This window comes from Stigmatopora nigra, chromosome 10, assembly GCF_051989575.1.
Source record: "Stigmatopora nigra isolate UIUO_SnigA chromosome 10, RoL_Snig_1.1, whole genome shotgun sequence".
NCBI lineage: Eukaryota > Metazoa > Chordata > Actinopteri > Syngnathiformes > Syngnathidae > Stigmatopora > Stigmatopora nigra.
In genome coordinates, this window is record NC_135517.1 from 13,214,763 (window position 1) to 13,236,858 (window position 22,096).

The 22,096-nt window shown below is 39.0% G+C and overlaps 4 protein-coding genes and 1 long non-coding RNA gene across 7 annotated transcripts; 3 read left to right on the forward strand and 2 right to left on the reverse strand.

Annotated features, from left to right (window-relative positions):
• Positions 1 to 413: 413 nt before the first annotated feature.
• On the reverse strand, positions 414 to 2,180 carry arl6ip5a (ADP-ribosylation factor-like 6 interacting protein 5a). The gene is made up of 3 exons (XM_077726372.1): positions 1,939 to 2,180; positions 1,451 to 1,668; positions 414 to 1,369 (listed from the first exon to the last, which is right to left on the reverse strand). The coding sequence occupies exons 1-3, from the start codon at positions 2,118 to 2,120 to the stop codon at positions 1,197 to 1,199; spliced, it is 573 nt and encodes a 190-aa protein (XP_077582498.1). The 5' UTR covers positions 2,121 to 2,180; the 3' UTR covers positions 414 to 1,196.
• On the forward strand, positions 2,161 to 6,762 carry trnt1 (tRNA nucleotidyl transferase, CCA-adding, 1). The gene is made up of 8 exons (XM_077726369.1): positions 2,161 to 2,303; positions 2,494 to 2,623; positions 2,953 to 3,146; positions 3,301 to 3,439; positions 3,518 to 3,644; positions 3,758 to 3,951; positions 4,772 to 5,025; positions 5,772 to 6,762. The coding sequence occupies exons 2-8, from the start codon at positions 2,494 to 2,496 to the stop codon at positions 6,015 to 6,017; spliced, it is 1,284 nt and encodes a 427-aa protein (XP_077582495.1). The 5' UTR covers positions 2,161 to 2,303; the 3' UTR covers positions 6,018 to 6,762.
• Positions 6,763 to 7,121: 359 nt separating this feature from the next.
• avpr2b.1 (arginine vasopressin receptor 2b, tandem duplicate, 1) lies at positions 7,122 to 9,216 on the forward strand. The gene is made up of 2 exons (XM_077726371.1): positions 7,122 to 7,991; positions 8,650 to 9,216. Exons 1-2 carry the CDS (start codon positions 7,163 to 7,165, stop codon positions 8,922 to 8,924), a joined length of 1,104 nt encoding a protein of 367 aa, XP_077582497.1. The 5' UTR covers positions 7,122 to 7,162; the 3' UTR covers positions 8,925 to 9,216.
• Positions 9,217 to 10,139: 923 nt separating this feature from the next.
• LOC144203598 (uncharacterized) lies at positions 10,140 to 20,614 on the forward strand. 3 transcript variants are annotated; one of them, XR_013327724.1, is made up of 4 exons: positions 10,140 to 10,440; positions 11,425 to 11,643; positions 20,352 to 20,403; positions 20,491 to 20,614. It is a non-coding gene; the product is annotated as an uncharacterized LOC144203598 (long non-coding RNA). The 3 variants fall into 3 exon arrangements; XR_013327726.1 differs by having other exon boundaries at positions 20,486 to 20,524; XR_013327725.1 differs by lacking the exons at positions 20,352 to 20,403; positions 20,491 to 20,614 and adding an exon at positions 16,287 to 16,843.
• lrrn1 (leucine rich repeat neuronal 1) lies at positions 12,580 to 19,540 on the reverse strand. The gene is made up of 2 exons (XM_077727122.1): positions 19,142 to 19,540; positions 12,580 to 15,539 (listed from the first exon to the last, which is right to left on the reverse strand). The coding sequence occupies exon 2, from the start codon at positions 15,429 to 15,431 to the stop codon at positions 13,278 to 13,280; it is 2,154 nt and encodes a 717-aa protein (XP_077583248.1). The 5' UTR covers positions 15,432 to 15,539; positions 19,142 to 19,540; the 3' UTR covers positions 12,580 to 13,277.
• Positions 20,615 to 22,096: the final 1,482 nt, after the last annotated feature.

Genomic DNA, 22,096 nt, shown 5'->3' on the forward strand with positions numbered 1-22,096 from the left:
CATAGTTATTTATCAGAAAAACTTGGGAAAATGGAAAGTGCCAAATTGATGGGTACTATATTGAGTGCAGAACCTTCCTGCACTGTTAGTTTTTAAGACACCTGTTGAGTGTGTACACGTGCTGCTTCATGAGCAGCTGCAGTAAAGAGAACAAGAGTTTCCACTGTACTGTCTGAGACATGATTTTACTTGAATTCATTGCCAGCAGCGCTTTCCTTACTGGAATGGAGAACAACAAGGCGGATGCAACATTTATAACCACCTATGAGCTGCACCAGGTCATTGCAATTAACAACCACTATCATGATTTACCACCAGGCCTAAACAACAAAATTCTCTAAGTACAAATAAGTCAGTATATGCTATGACTACTTAAATTTACATTCCATTCATGAATCAATATTGACTCAAGATATGTTGCATAACATGGTTTATTGTTTATATTTTGCATTTACATGACAATTTCTTCTATTAATTGCATAAATAGTTGTTAAATAGTGTTAAATACGTGTGTTACAAAATAGGGTAACAAAAACAATATCCACAGTCAGTTTCTTTCAAGTTGTTGATTACTTTCAAATTAAAAGACAAGATAGTGTTCTCCACTGACATTTTGACCAATGCTCAATACTCAAATGTGAAGCATTAAATTGATTAACACCAGCCAAGCCAATCAGTCACCCAAAGGCCAACATTAAAGACTTGTGGGGTGCATGAGAAGCACAGATGGATTCGGGTTAAGACCTCAAAACTCTTTGAAGTCCTCACTTTTAAACATTGACACAATGATGTGACTCATATAGTCCATTCATCATCGCTCTAACAAAGCAGGTTATTTTGCTTTTATTGAAAAATGGTGCTTGGCTGCTCTGTATTCACATGAGTGCTAAAGCAAACTGTATGTGGGGTTACATCTACTTGAAATAATACAGTCTTGAGAGTATCTTGGCAAGAATATGTGCACCATGTGCATGTTTTTGTGCCTTGTAACACCGTTTTATGTGAGGAATACTGCCAGGGATTTTTTTTAATTAGGGAGTTGTCTGTTAGGAGTGGACTACCCTGTGGGGATAGCAAAGGGTTTGATTCTCTTTATAACATCAGGGAAGTCAATGCGGCTGTTTCAGAAAGCTACAACTGGGTCAAAATCTTTGGTAAACAGTTGAACAGGAGAGTGGTGTCCTTTTTGAGTACTATTATTCTTTCATTTTGGCTTCCAGGTAGCTTTGAATCTTTTGACAGTCCTCTTGTTGACCAAGGGCCTCCAGGAAAATGCCCATTGGTGATCTCTTGAGGCCAGCAAACTCAATTCTATTCTCCAGTTTATTTTTTAAGTTGCGGAGGCGACAAGAAGAATGAAGCAATATCACTAAATGGGGTTAAGAGAAGGTTAACATCTTTCATTTAGTTTAAAAATGTATATAGACATACTATATAGTATTATACTTACATGTAATTGGTAAAGTTATTGCTGTCATGAAGATCATGACACTTCCCAGCATGTTGATCACCACAGAGCTGGCCACCATAACAGCAATCATAAAAGCTGTTGGATTGTTCTTTTTGAAATTATTGATGGCGGCTCTGTTTTCACCGATCCAAAGGGAGATCAGAAAGACTCCAGACACAACAGACAATGCAGTGAACATCCCTTTAGGGCTCAAGAACCTGCAAGCCATATGGGCAAAACTCAATGACAGCTTGTGAATGACAGATGGATTTTATTATGTCAACACTAGCGACACTAAGTGGCGAAAAGGCGTTATTACAACAACACAGAATGATAATATTATGGGGATTTTTTAATTAGATCACCTTTCTGAAAAAGTAAATTAGGTCATACTCTTGTTTTATCACGGCTACAAATTTAACAAAGACACGTTCTGTGGAAAATCGATTGTTTTGAATGATGAAACAGTTGGAACGTTCGTTACTTACCCAACAATAACGAAAACAACGATAGACAGCACCAGATAATTTGTTTGATAATAGAGCAAATTGCAAAGAACCCGATTATTCCATCTTGCTAAATCTTTAGTGTCCGGTGTGGCGAATCTGTCCCCCCAGGGAAAGAAATCAGCCCACGGTCTCAACGGCGTCAATTCTACTTTGTTGGCCATGTCACTCTTTACTAATCCTATTGAAAGACACTTGGGAGTTGGGAACTCGGGTAAAAGAAAGGCTATGTTCTCGCGAGGTTTTGAAGTTATCGCGTAAACCCAGCTATTGGTCAGTGAGCATTACGCGTCACAATACTTCCGGATTCGCTCAACTTCTGCAATGTAATGTGCTTTTACTAAGGGGTAAGAACATAAATGTTTTCATTGTTGTTGGTTTTTTCGCTGGTGTACATGTGCCTTCTCGTGACGACAGTTTGTATTTTCTCGGTGTTTGGGTGAAAATGTAGCCAGTTGGCAGCATGAATGCACTTGATGTTAACACTCATGTACAACTCGTGCCCTTAAAACGTGCTCGGTAATGTTATCTCCACAGATGTGGAGCAGAATATTGAGACCAAGTGTTACTGTAAGGACGTGTTTTTGGTGGAGGAGTCTCTTCACAATGCAACTAAAGAGCAGCGAGTTCCAAGTTTTGTTCACCAATGGACTGAATGAACTGGCAGGTGAGACGCAGTCAGGATCTGCCATGTGCATTTGACACTTCGCTCATATACAAAGCGTCAATCAAACCATCCACCAAGACAACACGCTTTATTGTTTGTGGAAATCTGGTTACACACTAATTCTCAAATGTGCAAAGAAATGTGTAAGATTTGCAATATTGTGACCTGCAGGCCACTGTCCCATCAAACTTATGTTCATGTTTTTGGGATGTGGGAGGAAACTGGAGTACCACCCCTTTTTCAACATGCACGAATCTTCCACTTTGAATTTGCTGTATAAAAATGTCAACCTACACAGGCCTCTAATGTTTTCTGCCTGATCTTTACAGATATTTTTCTAAAACACCAGTATGAGTTGAGAATAGCTGGAGGTGCTGTACGTGACCTGTTGTCTGGAAAGCAGCCTGAAGATGTGGACTTTGCTACCACTGCAACGCCTGAAGAGATGAAGCGCATGTTCCATGCTGCAGGGATAAGAATGATCAACAACAAAGGAGAGAAACATGGCACAATTACAGCAAGAGTAAGTCTATGCAGGCTTTAAATGCTGCTAGTGTTGTTCGCAATCACTTTTTGCACACATTAGCAAAAGTGGCCTCCAGTTAGCTTTTGTCGATCTGGACTGCAATTAAGTATTTTTTTTAATAACAATATGTTAATTTATTGATCTTTTATAGATTCACAATGAGAATTTTGAAGTGACTACTTTGCGGGTAGATATGAAGACAGATGGTCGTCATGCTGAAGTGGAGTTCACCACCGATTGGCAGAAAGATGCTGAGAGAAGAGACCTCACAATAAACTCCATGTTTTTAGGTTCCTGGTCACTTATGCTTTACCATTTGGATATAATTTTTATATGACTTGCTTTTGCTGACTTGTTTTCCCTTCTAGGTTTAGATGGCACCTTATATGATTATTTCAAAGGATATGATGACCTCCAGAAGCGCATTGTCCGATTTGTTGGCAGTCCAGAGCAGAGGATTCAAGAGGACTACTTAAGAATACTGCGTTATTTCAGGTTGACTGTGTTGCTTTGATTTAATTTAGGTGGAGACAGGCTGCTTATATGGAAATGCTAAAAAAGGGTCAAGAAAAACTCAAGTTATCTTGGCTTGTGTGTATTCTGAACAGGTTTTATGGGAAGGTGGCTTTGAAGCCTGATGAACATGAGCCTGAAACCCTGGAGGCAATTCGGGCAAACAGCAGTGGCCTTGCGGCCATTTCAGGCGAGCGGATTTGGGTGGAACTAAAGAAAATTATGATTTGCCACCATGCTGCTGAACTGCTGGACTTGATGTACAGCCTGGGCCTGGCACATTACATTGGTGAGCAATACTACCTATTATATAGTTCTCTTGGTTTTCTCTTTCCACTCGACATTTTTGTGAAAGATGCTTTCAGATAGATTTATATTTGGAGAAAAAAACCTTGCTGCAAAATATTGAGTTTTGTCTAGATTAGGATAAAAAAATATTTGAATGATTTTCATTGAGCTTTCTTCAACTCAAAACAAGTGTTTTTTATATTGTCATACTTTGCTAGGTTTATTATTTAGTGAATTTAAAAACACTTCATGAAATGACATTGTCTTCACAACTGAAAACTGAAGAAATTCTGTGCTCAATTGATTCTTCAGTCAGTGAACATTAGGAGCTGGAACTGACTGGGGGGGCGGATCAATTGTCATTCCGTTGAATAAGTGGTTTGACTGTGTTTAACTATTTGGCCTCTAGAAACTGTGTTTACTTCCCACTTTGATTAAATGACATCTGTTGGAGACGTACATGTCTAAAAGCTCCTAGGCTCAATTTCTTTCATCTAATCATTTCAAAATGCCTATTTTGTATGCTTTGAAGGTCTTTTTAAAGTAACGACTTCGCTGAGTTAAGTCAGATCTTTGTTTTTATATGCTCAGTTTCCATCATTTATTTGTTGTCACACTAAAATGCTGCTGATTTTACTTTATTCAATGTCAATGAAGTATCTTGAAGGGATCTATCTTAGCTCAGAGAGTTTACTTCTTTGTATATGTTGTGGTTCTACTGTACCTCATGCACATTGTGTAAATTTTCCAAATTAATGTTTTTTTAGAGATGAGGAAAAATATTTCTTATGCATTTTCATAGCCACACTGTCCATCCACAGGCTTACCGGCTGATGGCAACATTGTTGAGATGAAGCGGGTGTGGCAGAATGCCAAAGATCATTCACCCAAGCCGATGACCATCCTTGCAGCCCTCTGTCGTCGTTCAGAGGAGGTTGAGAAGATGGACGTTCGACTGAAGGTGTCACGGGAGGAGAAGACTCTGGCTCTCTTTCTGGTCAAATACAGACAAGATCTCCGGAAGAAAAATGATGAGAAAGAAGGTCTCAAAACATTCACGGATTTCATCATTGATGTAAGTTAATTTTATTATATATAAGTATGTGACTCTTAGTATTTGTAGTGAAGTTTTGGGGTAAAAAGCTTAGTTGTTGGTTGGTCTATCGATTTTTATGTTTTGTTCTGTGTTGGTGTCACTTCCACTTGTGTGGCATCACTGTGCACACAGTGACAAGAAAGGTAAGCACAGAGGGAGAAAAACACTTTAATTACAGGGGCAGTTAAGTACAAAAAGCAGGGTTTTTTTCCCCTGCACAAATAAAAAACACACACCATGCCAAAACCTAAAGTACCCACCATGGTCTGATTTACAATGAAAAGTAAATATGGAGTTTTTGTATATGATTGGACATTGGAGGTCATAATGGAATTAAAATACACCATATTTCAAAAACCCCTTTCTACTAGTAAATGTCTCTCATCTGAGTTATTTTCTTCAACTTGCTATAAATGCTGCAAAACCATTTTCCTCTCTTTTCTTTCCCATTGTGTGCGATTAAGCTTTCTGACAACAACAATGGCGTATTGATTTCTTTGTGTGCCGACTATACTAAGCTTTACCGCCTTTTTTACAACTTCAACCAGAGTATTTTGATAGTTTTTCTTACACTATAGAGAGTAACAGCAGAACATGTGGGGATTTAAACAAAGTATGCTCATAAATATTGTTTTTGGTGCAAATGTATGTTTATTTGAACTGCTAAAATGACATGTCTCAATTTCTCATTTAACTGATAGAATGGTGTTACTGTTTTCTGACAGAATCGTGAACTGGATACTCAGAGCAAAGTGTGCGAGCTGCTGAAGTATCAAGGTGAGCGTAAACTACTGTCTGAACTCAACTCATGGGACATCCCTCGCTTCCCCATCAGTGGACATGATCTCAGGAAAATCGGTATCATTTCGGGAAAAGAGATTGGCACTACTCTGCAAAAGCTTCGAGATATCTGGAAGAAAAGTCATTATCAGATGGACAAAGAAGAACTTCTCAGTTATGTTAAATCTTGATGGGGTCGTCTTATCCAAGCATCCATTTGTGTCCGTGACCGAGAATACCTGTTTGGACTCTTCTTTAATCAAGTCTGTGATAACACTGGCCGTGCTTAGTATCCAATACCAAGTGAACATTACCAGAGACATGCACTTCCATTGATGTATGCAATTTAATTGTAAATTAACCCACCGGACAGGTTTTTTTTTCATAAATAGGGAAGACAGTGCAGCATCAAGCAACATCACAATACGGATTAGAATATGTAAGTTTTGGTGGATTTCATTTGCATAGTTTTTCCTGAGATGCCAGTAAGTGGTCATTACCGGTTTGTTTTCGATGTTTTGAGTCATTATGAATGATAAATTCAGTTTGCGGTTGTAATTTTAGTTTCTCAATCTGATAAAATGGTCCAGTTTATAGTCTTTAAATTCAGGACACATCCCCTTTTTTGCTTTAAATGATTTAATTTATGAAACAGCTAATGTCATCGAGTTAGACAAATATATTCTTTTGACTTTATATATCGATGGAGTATGGTATACATATAATTTTGAATTTGTACTTGGGGACAATGTGACAAATGTATCAAGTTAGTTCCTTATCATTATTATAAACATACAAAGTACAAGTATAAGTTATTGCAGGATCATCATGTATTCTCAATATTCAATCAAGATTTCATCAGAGTTGTGATAAGTGGTTTTACACCACACAGCCACAAAATTTGATTGATTAAAAGAAAATCATGAATGTATGACATTTTGTTTGGTACATGTTCGTTGTCTGTTGAATTTGATTGAGTTTGGATATGCTCCAGCACCCCCCACGACCCTAGTGAGTATAAAGCAGCTCAGAAAATTTGATAATATCAGATGAGGTTGATGCATATGATTCTCTGACAAAGATGTCAACAGTTAAGTGAGTTTGCCCCTCCTCTGCAGCAAATTCTCTATAAAAGCATGAACATGTCCTCTTCTGTGACTTCAGTTGAATTTGGCAAAGATGCTCAAGACTTGCAGATGAGAGACTCTAGCTGGAATGCAGCCTGTTGATCCATCCCATCTACGCACATGCTCACCTGAAATGACGGTGACATCCGTCAGAGCTGTGATGCACCGCTAGAAAGTGGCTCACCGAGAGAGGCAAGTTCTCTTCTGAGATGGCGCAACCTGAACTAAACAACGAGGGCACGTCTCGAGTGGAAGTGGCCCTTCTCTCCGTCATCTTCATCACAGCCGGCATCCTCAACTTTGGCCTCTTACTGGTATTGTGGAGGCGACGAAAGCAGCTTTCCAGGATGCACGTGTTCGTCTTTCACCTGAGCGTAGCTGACTTGGTGGTGGTCTTTTTCCAAGTTTGCCCGCAGCTCATGTGGCACATCACCGATCGCTTCGTGGGTCCGGACGCCTTGTGTCGAGCGGTCAAGTATCTCCAAGTGGTCGGCATGTTTGCCTCCACTTACATGATCGTCGCCATGACCGTAGACCGCTATCAAGCGATCTGTCACCCCATGGTCACCTTCCAGAGGCACCGGGCACGTTGGAATGTCGCCGTGTGCGCCGCCTGGTGCGTCTCTTTCCTCGGGGCCATCCCACAGGTGTTCATCTTCTCCCGGGTGGAGGTGTCCCCGGGTGTTTACGACTGCTGGGCTCGCTTCATCTCCCCGTGGGGGTCCAAAGCCTATGTTACGTGGACCACCCTGGTTATTTACGTCTTGCCAGTTCTTTGCGTGATCGTATGCCAAGTGCGCATTTGTCACGCCGTGTACTCTTCCAACTTCCACTTCAAGTCCCAACAGCAAGTTGGGAAAGACGAGGCGAGCCGCAGAGGGGGTTCTACAAGATCTTGTAGCGGTGGATGGGTGTCCAAAGCCAGGGCAAAAACTGTGACTATGACTGTGGTTGTCGTGCTCACCTATATTATCTGCTGGACGCCTTTCTTCACCGTGCAGCTGTGGTCCGTGTGGGATCGTGAGGCACCTACGGAAAGTAAGCGCTCCTGGGGTGGTTGTCAGTCATGGTGCGCTTTATTGGACAGGGTGGGGGGCTTAAAAATTACGCTTTTGTGAAAATGGAAAAGTGTGAAGCCCATTTGAAATCCTTCCACTTTCATTTGGTTATACAGAGGAAGGAAATTGGGTAATACTGCCAAACTTCTCAGACAAAATGGAATGGACGTCTATCGTCGTCAATGGCAATCATGCATGATCACTCAATGCAAACTTCCCTGTTGAAATATGTCTAAGGATATAGAATATTGTCTTATATTTACAAACCATGGTGGGTTCTGTCCTTTCTGTATGGAGTTGATAAGTGGTTGCGTGGGTTTTCTCTCGGTACTCCGGTTTCCTTCCACATTCCAAATACATGCATTCTAGGCTTGTTAATCATTTAAAATGGTCTGTAAGTCGAAAAGTTGGTCACAATTATCGCACACCATGTTAGTTGTCAGTCCTAATTTAAATAAAATGTTCTTATTCAATTTTCATCTAACCCAAAAACAAAGTCAAGTTGAGCATCATTCAAATCTGTCGTCAAATCGGAGTTGATGTAGCAATCAGAGTTTTAGTCAATGCACATCTCATTTGACCAAAATCTTGATATGTGTAGTACCTATCACACTTTTAATCTGATTGTGTGTTCCCAGATGCAACCTTCATCATCCTGATGCTGCTGGCTAGTCTTAATAGCTGTGCCAACCCTTGCATCTACTTGATGTTCAGTGTCCCATTTCCAAGAAGGTTGGTGGGCATGCTGTGCAGACGCCAATATCATCGAAGGGAATCGATGCAGGAAGAAGCAAGTACAGTCAGCTCCCTTTTTATCAATCTTAAGAACCTATCAGATGCTAAACATTTTCCAGCCTCTGTCACATTTCTGGCCACCGAACATGGCACCACCTATTATTGCAACAAAGTCTAAATGGTTTAAAATGAAAATAGGTTCACCCATTGTCAAACATGTTGAAATTGATGTTTCAGTTGTTTTCTGAACTGTGACTGGGTCAACGTCTATGAAACGATCACCATTCCGTTTGTTGAAATTGTTTACAAAGGTGTTAATGCCCAATTTTGATAGATACTGCCTGTGATATATGGATTTTGTGAATAATGGTAGTATGTGTTTGCTGTGATGTTGACTAGCATTTAATCATACTGCGAGCTGTAAGTTACAGAGTGATACCATTGATTTATATTATTCAAGTAATAATTAAGTGTGTGCATTGTTTCTCGAATTGTAAATATGTCAATGTTTACATTGTAAAGAATGTATGTATGTATGTATGTATGTCCAACTGATACATCTTATCTTAATTGTATTCATGTTGTAGCTCCTGTACTGTTAACAGTGTGGGTATTGATATAGTATTCTTTTTTCAGATCTTTTTCTAATGCATTTGGTCTTTTATATTGCAAATATTCTTCATACAGAGCTTGAGGCACAGCTCAAAGGCAGTACGCTGATTACGGATACACTTCCAAGTATTCTATGTAACACTTCTTGTTGAATGTAGTAGATTTACCACCAAAGAAGTAAAGCTGATCTTCAATAAACACAATTATATATTCAACAACCTTTTTAGTTAGCGGAAATAAGCTTCAGCACCCTCCATGAACACTGTGAGGATAAGCAGTTTGGAAAATAAATGACTGAATATATAACTGTGGAAAATAAATCCCAACAAAATATGCACCAGTTTCATATCAATTTGAGTGGCTCAGAAACCATGGAAACACGCAGTACAACTAAACAAAATTACTGGCTGAAGCACTTTTGTCCCGCCAATCTTAAATTATACCCAATCAAATGCAAATCAATACTATCGACCATCATAGCAGGCGTCAGAAGCAATTGGGCAGACATTAATGACTCTCTCTTGCAGGTCCCTTCCTATTCACTCCATGATTACCATCAAACTACATTCAGTTTTGACCAGGGGTGGCCAAACCTCTCCTCGGGGGCCTCTGTGGGTGCAGCTTTTTGTTCTAACCAATCCTGCTCAGACATTTGTCCAATGAGATTTCTGCAAAAAAACAAGAAGCACCTGACTGCAATCCACTGATTGCACTTGTAGGACAATAGATTGCTGAAAAGGTGTCCTCTTTATGGGTTGGAATAAAAACCCACATCCACAACGGCCCTTTGTGGAATAGTTTGCCCACTCCTGGTTTTGACTGTACACATGATGATATATAACATAATAGCACTTCACCATTCCATTACAAAGCACAAAATATGATATTTCCAACTTTTTGCTGTGACCATGATGAGAAGCCTTAAATCTAGTTTTGTTTTTTTCCTATCACATCTTTTGTAAATTTTTTTAAGAAGATGACACCACCTCCAGGACTGTTTTTTATCTTTTCTATTTTCCCATTATGACTGAAACTAGTGAAGTCCTACAAGAAGGTGGAGCTCCAGTTAGCAGCCAGAAGAGGTCAGTGTTTGCTTATATATTCACGCAACTGCATCTATCCATTGGTATTATCCACCCATCAATACCTATCACATGTCTTGTTTGTGAGGTTTTGTTTGTTTTTTTGTTTAGTTTTTTGAGTAGTTGTTCCCAGTGGAACTTTAGTCCCAAAAGTTCAGTTGTTATTTCAAAGTATTTGGCATTTTTCTGGAATTTCTCAAGTTTAGGTAGAGCATCCCAAGTCACAAACCAACTTGTAAACATCAGATGTGATTTAGCACAAGTGAGATTCCCTTAGAAAACCAACAACTCTAATGTTGCTCAATTAAGACTTTCAGTATTTATTGTTGTCACTTTGAATTTTGTCTGTTCATGCTGAGTAAGCCAAAGGAAACAATGTGCCGTTGAATGTTCTATCTCAACAACTCAGGCATGCATCATAAATAGCAACATTAATAATTGATCCCTTGCTGCATTTATACTGACAATTCTCTTATGCATTGAATAATTTAAAGGGAAATTGTTTTCTTCTGGATGTCTTACTGTTGCTATTTTGCTCCAAGGTGAACAAAATTAGTTTTAGGGCGTATTTTTTTTCCACAACAATCAATTAAAACACGCTGTTGTCTTTGTGTTTGTGGAAGATGTAAATTGTTCAGCAATTTTCAGCTGTGTCAGGGAAACTCTTGATCAGGTGATTAACATACTATTTCTTTTTTATTTTGTATATTTGTCACTAGAAGTTTGTTTTTTTCTTGGTCTCACTCCCTCTATTATAGTTCTACTTTAAACTAAAATGAAAATTAGAGCAAAAAAGGAAGCAAAAATATATATATTTATATATCTGGATTGGACATGACATTACCAGTGCAAATATAGTTCTTGTTATCTATTTAAATAGCACAGAAAAATGTCAAACATTTCACAATAATTTGTAACTTTTGTTCTCGACGCTGTCATCTATTTTGGGAGAAAATAGCATTGTATCTCTTTATTCTTTTTCAGCTATTGCCAGCTGCATCTCAATTTCTTTGCTTTTATGAGGACTTTCAAAGGCGTCAAGGAGACCTAAAAGCAGAATAGATCATTTGAATTCCAAACGTCTGACAAAACATGTCCCACAAAAGGTTCTACTGAAAAAAAATCTTCAGTATTAATCGTCCAAGCACGAAAAACATCATGAATGCTGCTTCCTTCCTCTGCTTGGGTGGCATGGCATCAAAAGTAGGTGGTCCAAAACAGCATCCTACTGGATATCATTGGTAGCAAACATGTTTTTTTTGTGTAGTGTAAGCAGCGTGTGTTCATGTTTGCTCACATTGTCCTCTTTATTAAACACATGCATTCACTACAGAATTGCAACATTTATATGACACCCCTATGAGATTTATTGTTTTTTCAATGTGAAGCTTTTCCTCTGTAGTGAACAGAGAGCAGCTGCCATTGCTATCAGCTAATTAGGCATCACTAATGTGACTCAGTTCCACTTTTACTCACTTTGATTTATAGTCTTCATACCCACCACATCTCCATGGAGATGATCTTTACGGTGTGTTGTGGGCTTCACACTGAATGATCCCATTAAAGAGAATTTATAACTATACTTAGTATTACCAGTAGACATTTGGTGGTCAGACCTGTATGTGAATGGTTAGGGCTGGATGTCCTATGACCTTTAGTGGCCGCACAATTATGTGAAGTAGGTCATTACAGTAATAATAGACTCGACTCCATTTATTTATGGCACACTTAAAAAATCACCAAAGACGAAACTAAGTGCTGGACATCAATTTAAATGTAACATTAAGAGAGGCCATTCAACATGATTTAAAAGCAATAAAAGCTAAACGGTGTTAAAACTAAATTGTAATGGTGCCTATTTTTGAATATCAAAAGATAAAACTGGGTTTTAAATCAGGTTTTAATAATAGCTGAGGTTTTTGTGCACTGGAAAGTCATTGCAGTTTGGGAACAGTGACAAAAAAGCTCCATCTCCCCTTGGGTTTCCGTTTAGACTTCCTACGAGAGCAGATGGTCATTTGAGGTAATGTTCCAGAAAGGTTAGGAGAGGATATATCATTTCAGGTTCTGAAAACAAGAGCCAAAATAGACCCTGTAGCTTATAGAAAGTGTGTTTTTGCAGAGAAAAAAGTCAAAATATAAAATGAAACAAATGTTTTCTTTTATTTCATCTTCAATAAACATTGTGTGTAAACAACAGTAAGCATGTGATTGTAGATACAGTAAATTCTAGCAAGATAAAAAGTATTAAAGAAATGTAGAAAGCTTTACATCAATTCATCTATTTCAGAACATTCATGATTCTATTGCTGCCTTATTTACGGTAATGGCACCGTAAACAAAGTCTAAATGATTATCAATATACAAAAAAGTAGATGGAATCGTTGATACAACATTACATAGAAATAGCTAACCTCATCCAATAGACGGCGTATCAAGTCTGAACGTATTTTGTCAGCTTACATTTGATCCATAGACGACAAGTCATTTGGATATAATTCCAGTGCACAACAGTCAATAGCAAAACTGATTTACATGTGAAAGGATTGCACCTTTTACACTCCTGCTAGGGAAACAAGTTAAAAGTGTGAATTTAACACATCTACTGAATCTGTGACAATACTCATGCTATAAATAAAACAACGTGTCTACTTCATTCAGTGAGACAAAAAAAAGCTGCCAATGCCTGTCAAAAGAGACAGCCGTATGTTTCCAACTTAGGAGTTGAAACTTAAGTCTGAAAAATAAAATAAAAATGCATGAAAAATATAAGGTAGTTGACTTGTACATGCACATCTACATTATGTGCTTCTGACATCAAAAATGAGTGGATACTCTTACCACATGTAATAGCTGCGTGTTGTGTCCACCTGGCTAGGTTTGCTCTCAGAGGAGCCTTCTTTTTCTTTTTCACTATCAGCCTCCCACAGATTGATAAGAGGAGGGTACAGCTCATTCAGTGGTATGGATGAGGTTTTCTGCATGTACTTTTTCAGGGAGTGGTGATAATTTTTCCTTTTCCAGCGTTTGGCAATGTACACACTCAAGGATGTTAAACTGATGAGTGCTAAAATTGTTCCCATAACTGCGGCCAGAGCTACATTGGTCGACTGCTCAGACGCTTCCACGGGGAATGTGGCTTCTTCTGTCGTTACGTTCGCACATGACTTCTGGGTTTGCTGGTGGATGTTGGAAACAGTGAGGCAAACTTCGTACTCGGTTGCCGCTTGTAAATGAGTGAGGTTATACTCGTGAACATCTACAGGAACCTTGGCAGTGTACGTTATATGTGGGTTGTCTATTTTCATAGTGGCGGATGACCACTTGAGGTCTGAGGTCATTACATTGGAGTTGACCTTCCAGGAAACCAGAATTGAGTTGGAATCCGCCCTTTTGACGTAAATTTTCATGAACTGAGTGTTGTCTAGCAGAGTGCCATTCACACGTATGGATGTCACCCTTGTGTCGGCTCCCTGCGAATTCTCCGCCACACAGGTGTATCTGCCTGAGTCTTCTACTTGAATGTGTGAAATCCTCAGCGTACCTTCACTGCTGAGGCTGTACTTGTCAGATAAACTGCTTGTCGTGATCTTAGTACCCGTTGGAATCACCCAATAGATTTCTGGCCAAGGCTGAGACATAGCTCTGCAGTCTAAATCAAGACTGGTGCCAATATCCACATTGAGGTGAGCGGGAAATGTATCGTGGCTAATCATTGGTAAGCATTGGTTTGCTAGGCTCTTCTGCAGAACGTCCTGCACGTGCATACCTCGGACTTCAATGGGCATGTCACAAAACATTGATAAAGGTTCCATGAAACGAACGGTGGTCTTGTTGGTGCTCATCCATTGGATGGTGCAGTCGCAACGAAAGGGGTTGCTGTGGATGCTGATTTCGCGGATGTTTGGAAGAGAATCCATGGTGGATTGATAGAGGGCGTTCAGTGCATTGCTGTTTAACATTAAACTCTCCAATGCTGGGACATCGCGGAAGGCGTGACTGTTGATGTAAGCGAACTTATGATTGTTCGTTGCCTCCAGTTTAGTCAGCTCGGGGAGATTGTCCAGAGCATACCGGTCAATGGAAACCAACTCGTCCATGTTGTTTACGCCGAGCTCCTTTAGCTTCAACATGTTTTTGAAATCTCCCTCCTGAATTTTATGCACTGGGTTTTTGTTTAAATCCAAGAATTTGAGGTTAGGCAGTTTTTGAAAGGCTTTTTGCGGAACTCTCGCTAACTTATTATCGTAGAAAGAGAGACTTTCTAGGTTGTCCAGGCCCACAAAAGCATTTCCTGGGATGTCTGTCAAATCCATACCTGCCAAGACGAGGCTCCTCAGGTTTCCAAGAGGCTTGAAGTTAAAATCAACAATTCCACGAACAGGATTTTCCCCAATCATAAGGATCTCTAGATTGGGTGTCGATTCAAACCACCGGCTACTAATTTTTGTGAGCTTATTGGAGTTAAGGTGAAGCCTGAGCAAATTGTGGAGTCCAGAGAAAGCATTGTCATCAATAGCATTGATCTGATTATGGTTAATATAGAGCTCCTGTAAATTGCTAAGGTCCTGTAGACAATAATCTGGCATCTCCTTGATCTGGTTCTCTTCTAAGTGGAGTGTTGTGAGCTGTGACATATTTGTGAGGCCAACATCACGAATGTTACTGAAGTTATTTTGGGAGAGGTCCAACTCGGTGAGGTTAAAAAGCTGCTCCAGTTCCTCGCTAGTTCTGGCAATGTAGTTGCTTTGCAGTAAGAGAACCTGAGTATCAGCAGAAAGGTTCCCCGGGATACGTGTCAGGTGCAGGTCATTGCAGTCCACAGTGATTGCTTCTCTGTATGTGGACTGTGGCGTGAACCAGGGACGGATCTCACATACGCACAGCTGGGGACAGTCATTATTTTGTGCAAGGGATATACTTGTTGATACCACAATTAGGACAGCAAACATATGGCCAGGACCAAAGCACCATAGCCTCCATCTAGCCATGCTATAGGAGGACTGGAAGAAGGACAGATGACTTTTGAAGGAAGTAGCTAACAGTCATCAACCAAATCTTCACTCAATGTCTTTGAGCCAAGTGGGGAGTTAAATATTCTGAAAGAAAAGATAAATGCAAGTCATTAGTAAAAGGTTTATATAAAATTTGGACGGATTGTCGACCAATCTAACATTTATTTAAGAGTTAAGCATATCAAATGTGAAATAGACTACCCCTTTCCCCAGAAAAAGAAATATTGCTCCCCTACTTTTGGTGTAAGGTCATAAATTATGTGCAGCATCAACAATTTTGAGACTGCAAGTCAGCTCATTATGATGCAAGCATGAAACACTGCTGTGAACTACTTGGAAACAGCTCAAAATCCTCTGAGAGCTTTCATCTATCTATCCAGCGGGCCCATAAGGACTTCATCATTAACTTCTTCGAATAACATTAAACACAACAAGTGTTGAAAATGATGCACGACTAAATTTTTAATGTGATGACTTCAATAGAAAAATTAAGGACAACGAGACAAAAAAAGGAACCATGGATTTGTTACAGTGTTTATTTAAGTTTCCTAATCTTAAATCTAACTGAAAAAATGGACTGACTTGACTATGATTGCTTATATCATTTACTCTCTTTCTGTTTTTTGCAATTGCTTTTAATTTGAGCCCATTAGCTTCCACTCCATGGCACTAATTGCATTTTTAAGACATCAGCTTTGAGACAGATTATTTATGTACCCTTCAAGCAAATGTGTAGACACATGGCATATATACATTCTTTTTCAGATTTCTCACCAAATCGATTTGGTTATCAAAACCTCTTTAATAAAACCCAAATTTTTATATTAACAGACACAACAGAAGCCATTTATTTCCCAATGAGATGAATTTACCAAAGGAGGAAAACCTTCCTAGTTATGCAGCAGCACAGGCCCACCTCGCCACTGCATGGCATTATGGTTAACGTAAGCGAGTATTTAAGAAGCTTTCCAGCAAGAGAGCTGACTAATTCATCTGAATCTAGACCTGCCTGGCAACAGCACTGGGAAGACAAGTGCCCTAAAACAATTCAATATTTGGTGTGGCATCTGTGTCTTTCCAGATTAGGACATTAGATTCAAACTCAAGAGTTGGACACTGTTATTGGAAAGCAATATGTATAGCTCCAAATTACTCAGTATTTTTATGTGTGGTCTAATGACATTTTTTTTTGCTTTAAAGATATTTTGCTTTTAAAGAACTTTTTTTAGGCCATGCTATTGTTTCTTTTAATGTTTTAGTAAATAACACTAAGTGCTTTAATATAGATAACATTGTTTTTTTAAAGGTCAAGGAACATTGTTTTCATACTTTTAATTTCTTTTTCATTTTAATTAACTTGAAAATGATGATTAATTCATGATACAAACATTCACATTTTATGCTTGCTCATTATTGTGCTCATATTATGAAGTTCAATGACATGCTTTGCTCCATAAATAGAACAAAGTTTCCTAGTTATGCACCATGCCACATGACTAAAATTTGTTCCCAGTTTTTTGAAGAGAACAAGCCCACTAACCATCAACAACATTCACGTTATTGATTTCATCCTGCTTAATTGCTTTTCTTGCTGGGCTATAAAGTGCTCAGTCTCTGTGGGCTAATGAGTAGAAGTGCAAAATGTGAGATGTTTTCAAGTTACTGTGCTTTATATAATTATCCATGGCTGCTAGCTCAAAAAAATGTCCAAGTGCCTTTAAACTTCATAATTGTTGAACTTAAATATAAGAATAGCCTAAATTTCATCAAGGTTTTCATCCAACCATCTTTTTTATTTATTTATCACTAGTCAATCAATGACAGAGCAGAAATCAATAAACAGCCACTCACAAACACTCATAGTGACAATTTAAACGGTTAATTCAACACACAATGTATATTTTTAGAATTTAAAAAAAAAACAAATGAATAGTTGTTAATGGTAATGGGAATTATATATATTTTTTGCAGGTCTGCTATTATTTTGCGCTTGCTTATTCATTAGCAAAAGTGTGTGTAAGACTTATATCAAGTAGCCTACAAGTTGAGACTTATTGACGCTAACATTCAGTAAATATTTTTTTTCCTGTTTCCTTGGAAAGAAAAAGAGTTGTGTCATGTTCTGTGGCAAAACCTACAGCACTCGAAAAAAAGTGCACAAATCTCAAGCCATTATGTGAATTCCTCCCAATCATGCATCAGTTTGTTGCTGGCCACTGTGTTGATTCCAGCTGTTGTTTAGTGTCAACGATACTTGAACCTGAAACTGTCAGTATTTTAAAAACAAACCTTTTGTTCCACCTACTGTGGAAAATATCAATAATACTAATGATTGAATAACAGTTGTAATCAACATACGAGGTCAGTTCGGGGGAAATTCTCATATTGGCTTGATGTAGCTGCTTCTAGTGACCAAATTCCCCACCTATACAACATTTTTTTCTTTTTAAATCTGCTCACACCTTGTGGACACCTGTTCAACAAAGCGAGCCTGAGTCACATGAAACTGACACAGGAATTAAACACGTGCACCAATGCACGTACACACGGAGAGGATATATAGCAACTAAATCACAGTTTAACAATTAGAACAACTGCAGTGATGCCAATGGAGATCATCGGAGGTGGATTCTAACTACATCTGTTGTCTGTGAGACCTCAAGCACAAAGGACAAAGCGGCTAATACCTTAGCCCTTCTTATATGAATAATGGTTAGTGGCTTTAGCTCTATAACCCAACCTCCCCCACCATTATGTTCTTTCTAGCTCCCTCTCTCACTGCCTTATACCCTTGAGACCCCAGTGTTGCTTGGGGTAGGAGGGAGAGTTGGGGGTTCCAGCTCCCTTGAGCTCTGCTGCCTCCAAACATCCTGATAGATGCAAACACCTGCTTGCACAGTGATGAATGAGTACATGTTAATTCAAATAAATTGCAAAATAAAAGAAAAACAACACAATATAGTCACTACAATACAAAGATCCAAGTTCATTTTGCAATGTTTTAAAAGAACAGTCAAAACGGCTGTTTAAAAAAATAAAAGATATGTAATAAATGAAAACATTAGTGTCCCACTTCAACTATCATCGACCCAATCGGCATCACTCAATGCACAATAGTGCAACAGCTGCAGCAAGGGGCTTCGTGCATGACACACAATGGACCCCCTACCTACAGAACCTCCATTACCCAAAACAGCATCTTCAGACGGGCCCTGCCTGGAGACAACTCAACTTCTTGCGTTTAGAATGCAGCAGACATCTGCCCATATCCACTTTGACATTAATATGCAAATCACATTTGGGGAAGGTTGCGCACGCTTGCAGTTCCTGCGGGTACTGCAAGTGCCGCAAAGACATCAAAGTTAGTTTTTGACGCATTGCCGGCTCAACATATTTGGTTTAAATCACATATGCGTTCACACGGAGGAACTCAGCACTTTGAATAATAGTCTGATTCCTGCTGTAATTGCTTCAATGGTAAATAAATCTGACTGGTAAATTAGTAGACGTGCCCTTGAGTACGCCTGGATCCAAAATTAAAGATCAGCTCACTATCGCCGCAGGGATGAAACAAACTACATGTCTCCTTTTAGGATTAATAACTAAAACAAATTCTCTCCAATTACATTTTTTTTAAATCAACAACAACAACAACAAGATTTTCACAAATAGAAGTACATCCTCACCTTGTTGTCATTTCCTTCCTCCGAAAAGGGCAACGAAACAACCCAAATAACGACTGTTATCGCGTTGTCACAACAAAAGCATCACCAAACGTGTATTCCGTTATCTCATCGCTCCTCTTCTCTCGACGACTGCTCTGCTTACAGCGATACACGTTTGTGTCCCATCAAATCAGTTCCAATGCTACATGGAGGTCTGCGGAAGAAGAGATGCTGAACCTGCTACTAGCTTCCACCAATGAATTGTGGCCTCCAACAGTTAAAGAGAGGGGGGAAAACAAATGATTAAAAAAAAAAAACACCTGGCGCTGGCCACACCAGTCAGCTGATTCCCCGGCACCCTATTTGTGGAGCGCTGCTGTCTGTCAAGCGCGACCAAGCCAAGCAGCCGCCATCTGCTCAGGCTTGGTGGGAGGAGAACAAAGGCGGTGGAGGGTGGCTGGGCCAGGGCGGGGTGAGGAAGGGTGGGGTTGGCGGGGAAGCGATGGGATGGAATGGAATGGGATGGGATAGGATGGGATGGGGGTTGGACAGTAGGAAGCCAGCCGGCTGGTTGCCCCTATTGTGGTGTACTCTTGTAAACATATACAAGCTTCTTGGCAACTACACTTCATTTAGTCATTTTCTCAACCGACCGACCTGGGATCGAACCTTTGACCTCAGTACTGTGAGGCTGAAACGCTAACCCCTTACCTGCTGATGTATACTATTGAAAACATATTTTTTGATGGGTGCATATGACTCTCCACTAACCTAATTTACCTCTAGAGCTGTTGTAATCATGTTTTTATTTCATTAGAATACATTGTGAATGCAGACTCGCATTGATACTCATTGATTAGCAACAGCATAATAATGTTAAAATATTTCTTGGACTTTTTGTACAGAAAATGTTGAAATGACATATGGCTCTCAAGGAATAACATATACAAATATACATTGTTTCTGGCTTTCTCTGTCATAAAGGTTCCTGACCCCCGATTTAGGGGCTTTGTACGTATGAACAGCTGAAGGTGCTGATAACGCCCTGCTTAAATTAGCAGGGGTTCCGTATTTCAGGATATTAAATGCTGGCACAAAGTGCCTCTGTTGTCTTTTTTTCCCTCTAAATTGAATAATATTTGTGGTTTATTTATGTTTTTCCGTCACAGTACTAGTCAGAGTATACATTTTATATGAAAACTACTCATTATGAGAAAATTTTCCCTTTTAGATACCTTTGAAGATCTGGTTTCACTTAACCTGAAAGGAGGAAAATAGATGAGGTGAGTTGCGGTGTGAAAATAATTGAGGGTCCAGACCAGGTTGCAATTGGAGCTTGATGTGAGGTGACGTTATTTCCTGGAGGTCAGACTGTCAGCGCAACTGATAATCAGCTGGACTACTGCCAAGAGATTCTACATTTGGCCAAGAGCAGCTGGAGCTCAATATTAGAAGAAGGTATGAAGAGTTAAAAATAATAACAAGCCAATTGTTGATTTTTTTTTATCCTCGAGTGCCTTTTGGAACCCTTCAGAGCCTTTGATTTTATTTATTTTTATATCCATTTATGGGGGGCATCACATCAAGTCTTGGGGGGCAAAAAATTGATAGAATATAATAGTCAATTGTTAATAGCTGTTCTTTTATTGAGGTCTCTACTGAATATTGGTGATACCCTCCACAGATAAAGTTGATGTTTCTCTTTCTAAATAAAGGTTGAGAATTTGGAGTATGCATAAGAAAACACACAATAAGAGGGTTTCTCTGTAGTCTGTCATCACCATAACAGAGGAGCCATCTGCTTCCAAAGGAGACATCACAGAGCTCCCGAGAGTGCACAGCATTCACACCATGAGGGAAGTGAATTTACACCAAAACATGCACACTCTTTAAATATTAATATTATCTGCCTAGTAACCAAACGCATGGTCTCTATGGGACACTCTCCATCTATTAAAATCAAAGAGAGGTCAGTGGCGCTGGTCTTTTTAGGGAAGTTATTCCATATTAGGAGTGATTTATTGAATGATTAAAGGAGAAATAGTTTTTTAGGTTTGCTATTCAATTCATTAAATTTAATATTTAAATACAGATTGAATGAACATATTTTTGGGGGGTGGTCTTTATCTGTAAACCCATCCACATTAAAAAAAATAATCTTCCTCTAGTATTTTATTTGCGTTGCATTAGATTCATTCACATAAGATGTTAAAATACATATAATTACATTGGAATATTGTATGTATAATTAAAAGGTATGTTGAGGATTAAGATTATTATCAGATTTTATTGAGGATTAATCCATTTTGTGACCAAATGTCATGCTAAAATGTTCCTAATCCATATAATCTGATCAGTCTACAATGCATGATAGTAATCCACATGTAAACAAACAACACAATTTTTGGACCTGCCTCAATGATGCAATAATTCAGTCAAAAAAAAACACTTAGAAAAATACATTTTATTTGCATTTTTACGTGTTCATAACAGAAGTATGGACAGGGATTTTTTTGCCAACCAATTCATGTACAAAGAAAATGCAACTTCACAAAAGATTGTGAAATCTATAGAAATATAGACTCCAGTATATTGGTAAAGTGATTAATCTTATGTATGTAATCAATACCACGATACAAACCAGAAGGTTTTAGTATGTCGATAAGTCATGTCAGGCTGTTGTTGGCTATTGCATATTCTTAAATGAGAAGACCAATCCTCTAGTCATTAAGCAACAAATGCTTTACAAAAAAGGGGTGATTATACGTGCTGGTGCTCAGTCAGAAGAGTACAATAAAGCGCTTTTAAACACATTAGGGTGGCATTTGCCAAAGAGGATTGTTTATACGTTATGTTCCACCCTCTTGTCCGATGAACAACTAGGCAGATGGGGCTTAAAGGCAGACCTAATGGGGGTCCAGTAGTAGAATCCTTAAAGCAGCAGCCTGGTTGACAGCATGAAATCTCCTCAGCAGC

Bases quoted from the DNA above. Each gene is read 5' to 3' on its own strand.
- lrrn1 (XM_077727122.1), bottom strand. From the start codon at position 15,431: ATGGCTAGATGGAGGCTATGGTGCTTTGGTCCTGGCCATATGTTTGCT.
- arl6ip5a (XM_077726372.1), bottom strand. From the start codon at position 2,120: ATGGCCAACAAAGTAGAATTGACGCCGTTGAGACCGTGGGCTGATTTC. The intron at 1,669-1,938 runs GTAAGTAACGAA...TATGGCTTGCAG, and splicing joins GTTGTTTTCGTTATTGTTGG to GTTCTTGAGCCCTAAAGGGA. The intron at 1,370-1,450 runs GTAAGTATAATA...AACCCCATTTAG, and splicing joins AATAACTTTACCAATTACAT to TGATATTGCTTCATTCTTCT.
- trnt1 (XM_077726369.1), top strand. From the start codon at position 2,494: ATGTGGAGCAGAATATTGAGACCAAGTGTTACTGTAAGGACGTGTTTT. The intron at 3,147-3,300 runs GTAAGTCTATGC...GATCTTTTATAG, and splicing joins ATGGCACAATTACAGCAAGA to ATTCACAATGAGAATTTTGA. The intron at 3,952-4,771 runs GTGAGCAATACT...GTCCATCCACAG, and splicing joins GGGCCTGGCACATTACATTG to GCTTACCGGCTGATGGCAAC.
- avpr2b.1 (XM_077726371.1), top strand. From the start codon at position 7,163: ATGGCGCAACCTGAACTAAACAACGAGGGCACGTCTCGAGTGGAAGTG. The intron at 7,992-8,649 runs GTAAGCGCTCCT...GTGTGTTCCCAG, and splicing joins TCGTGAGGCACCTACGGAAA to ATGCAACCTTCATCATCCTG.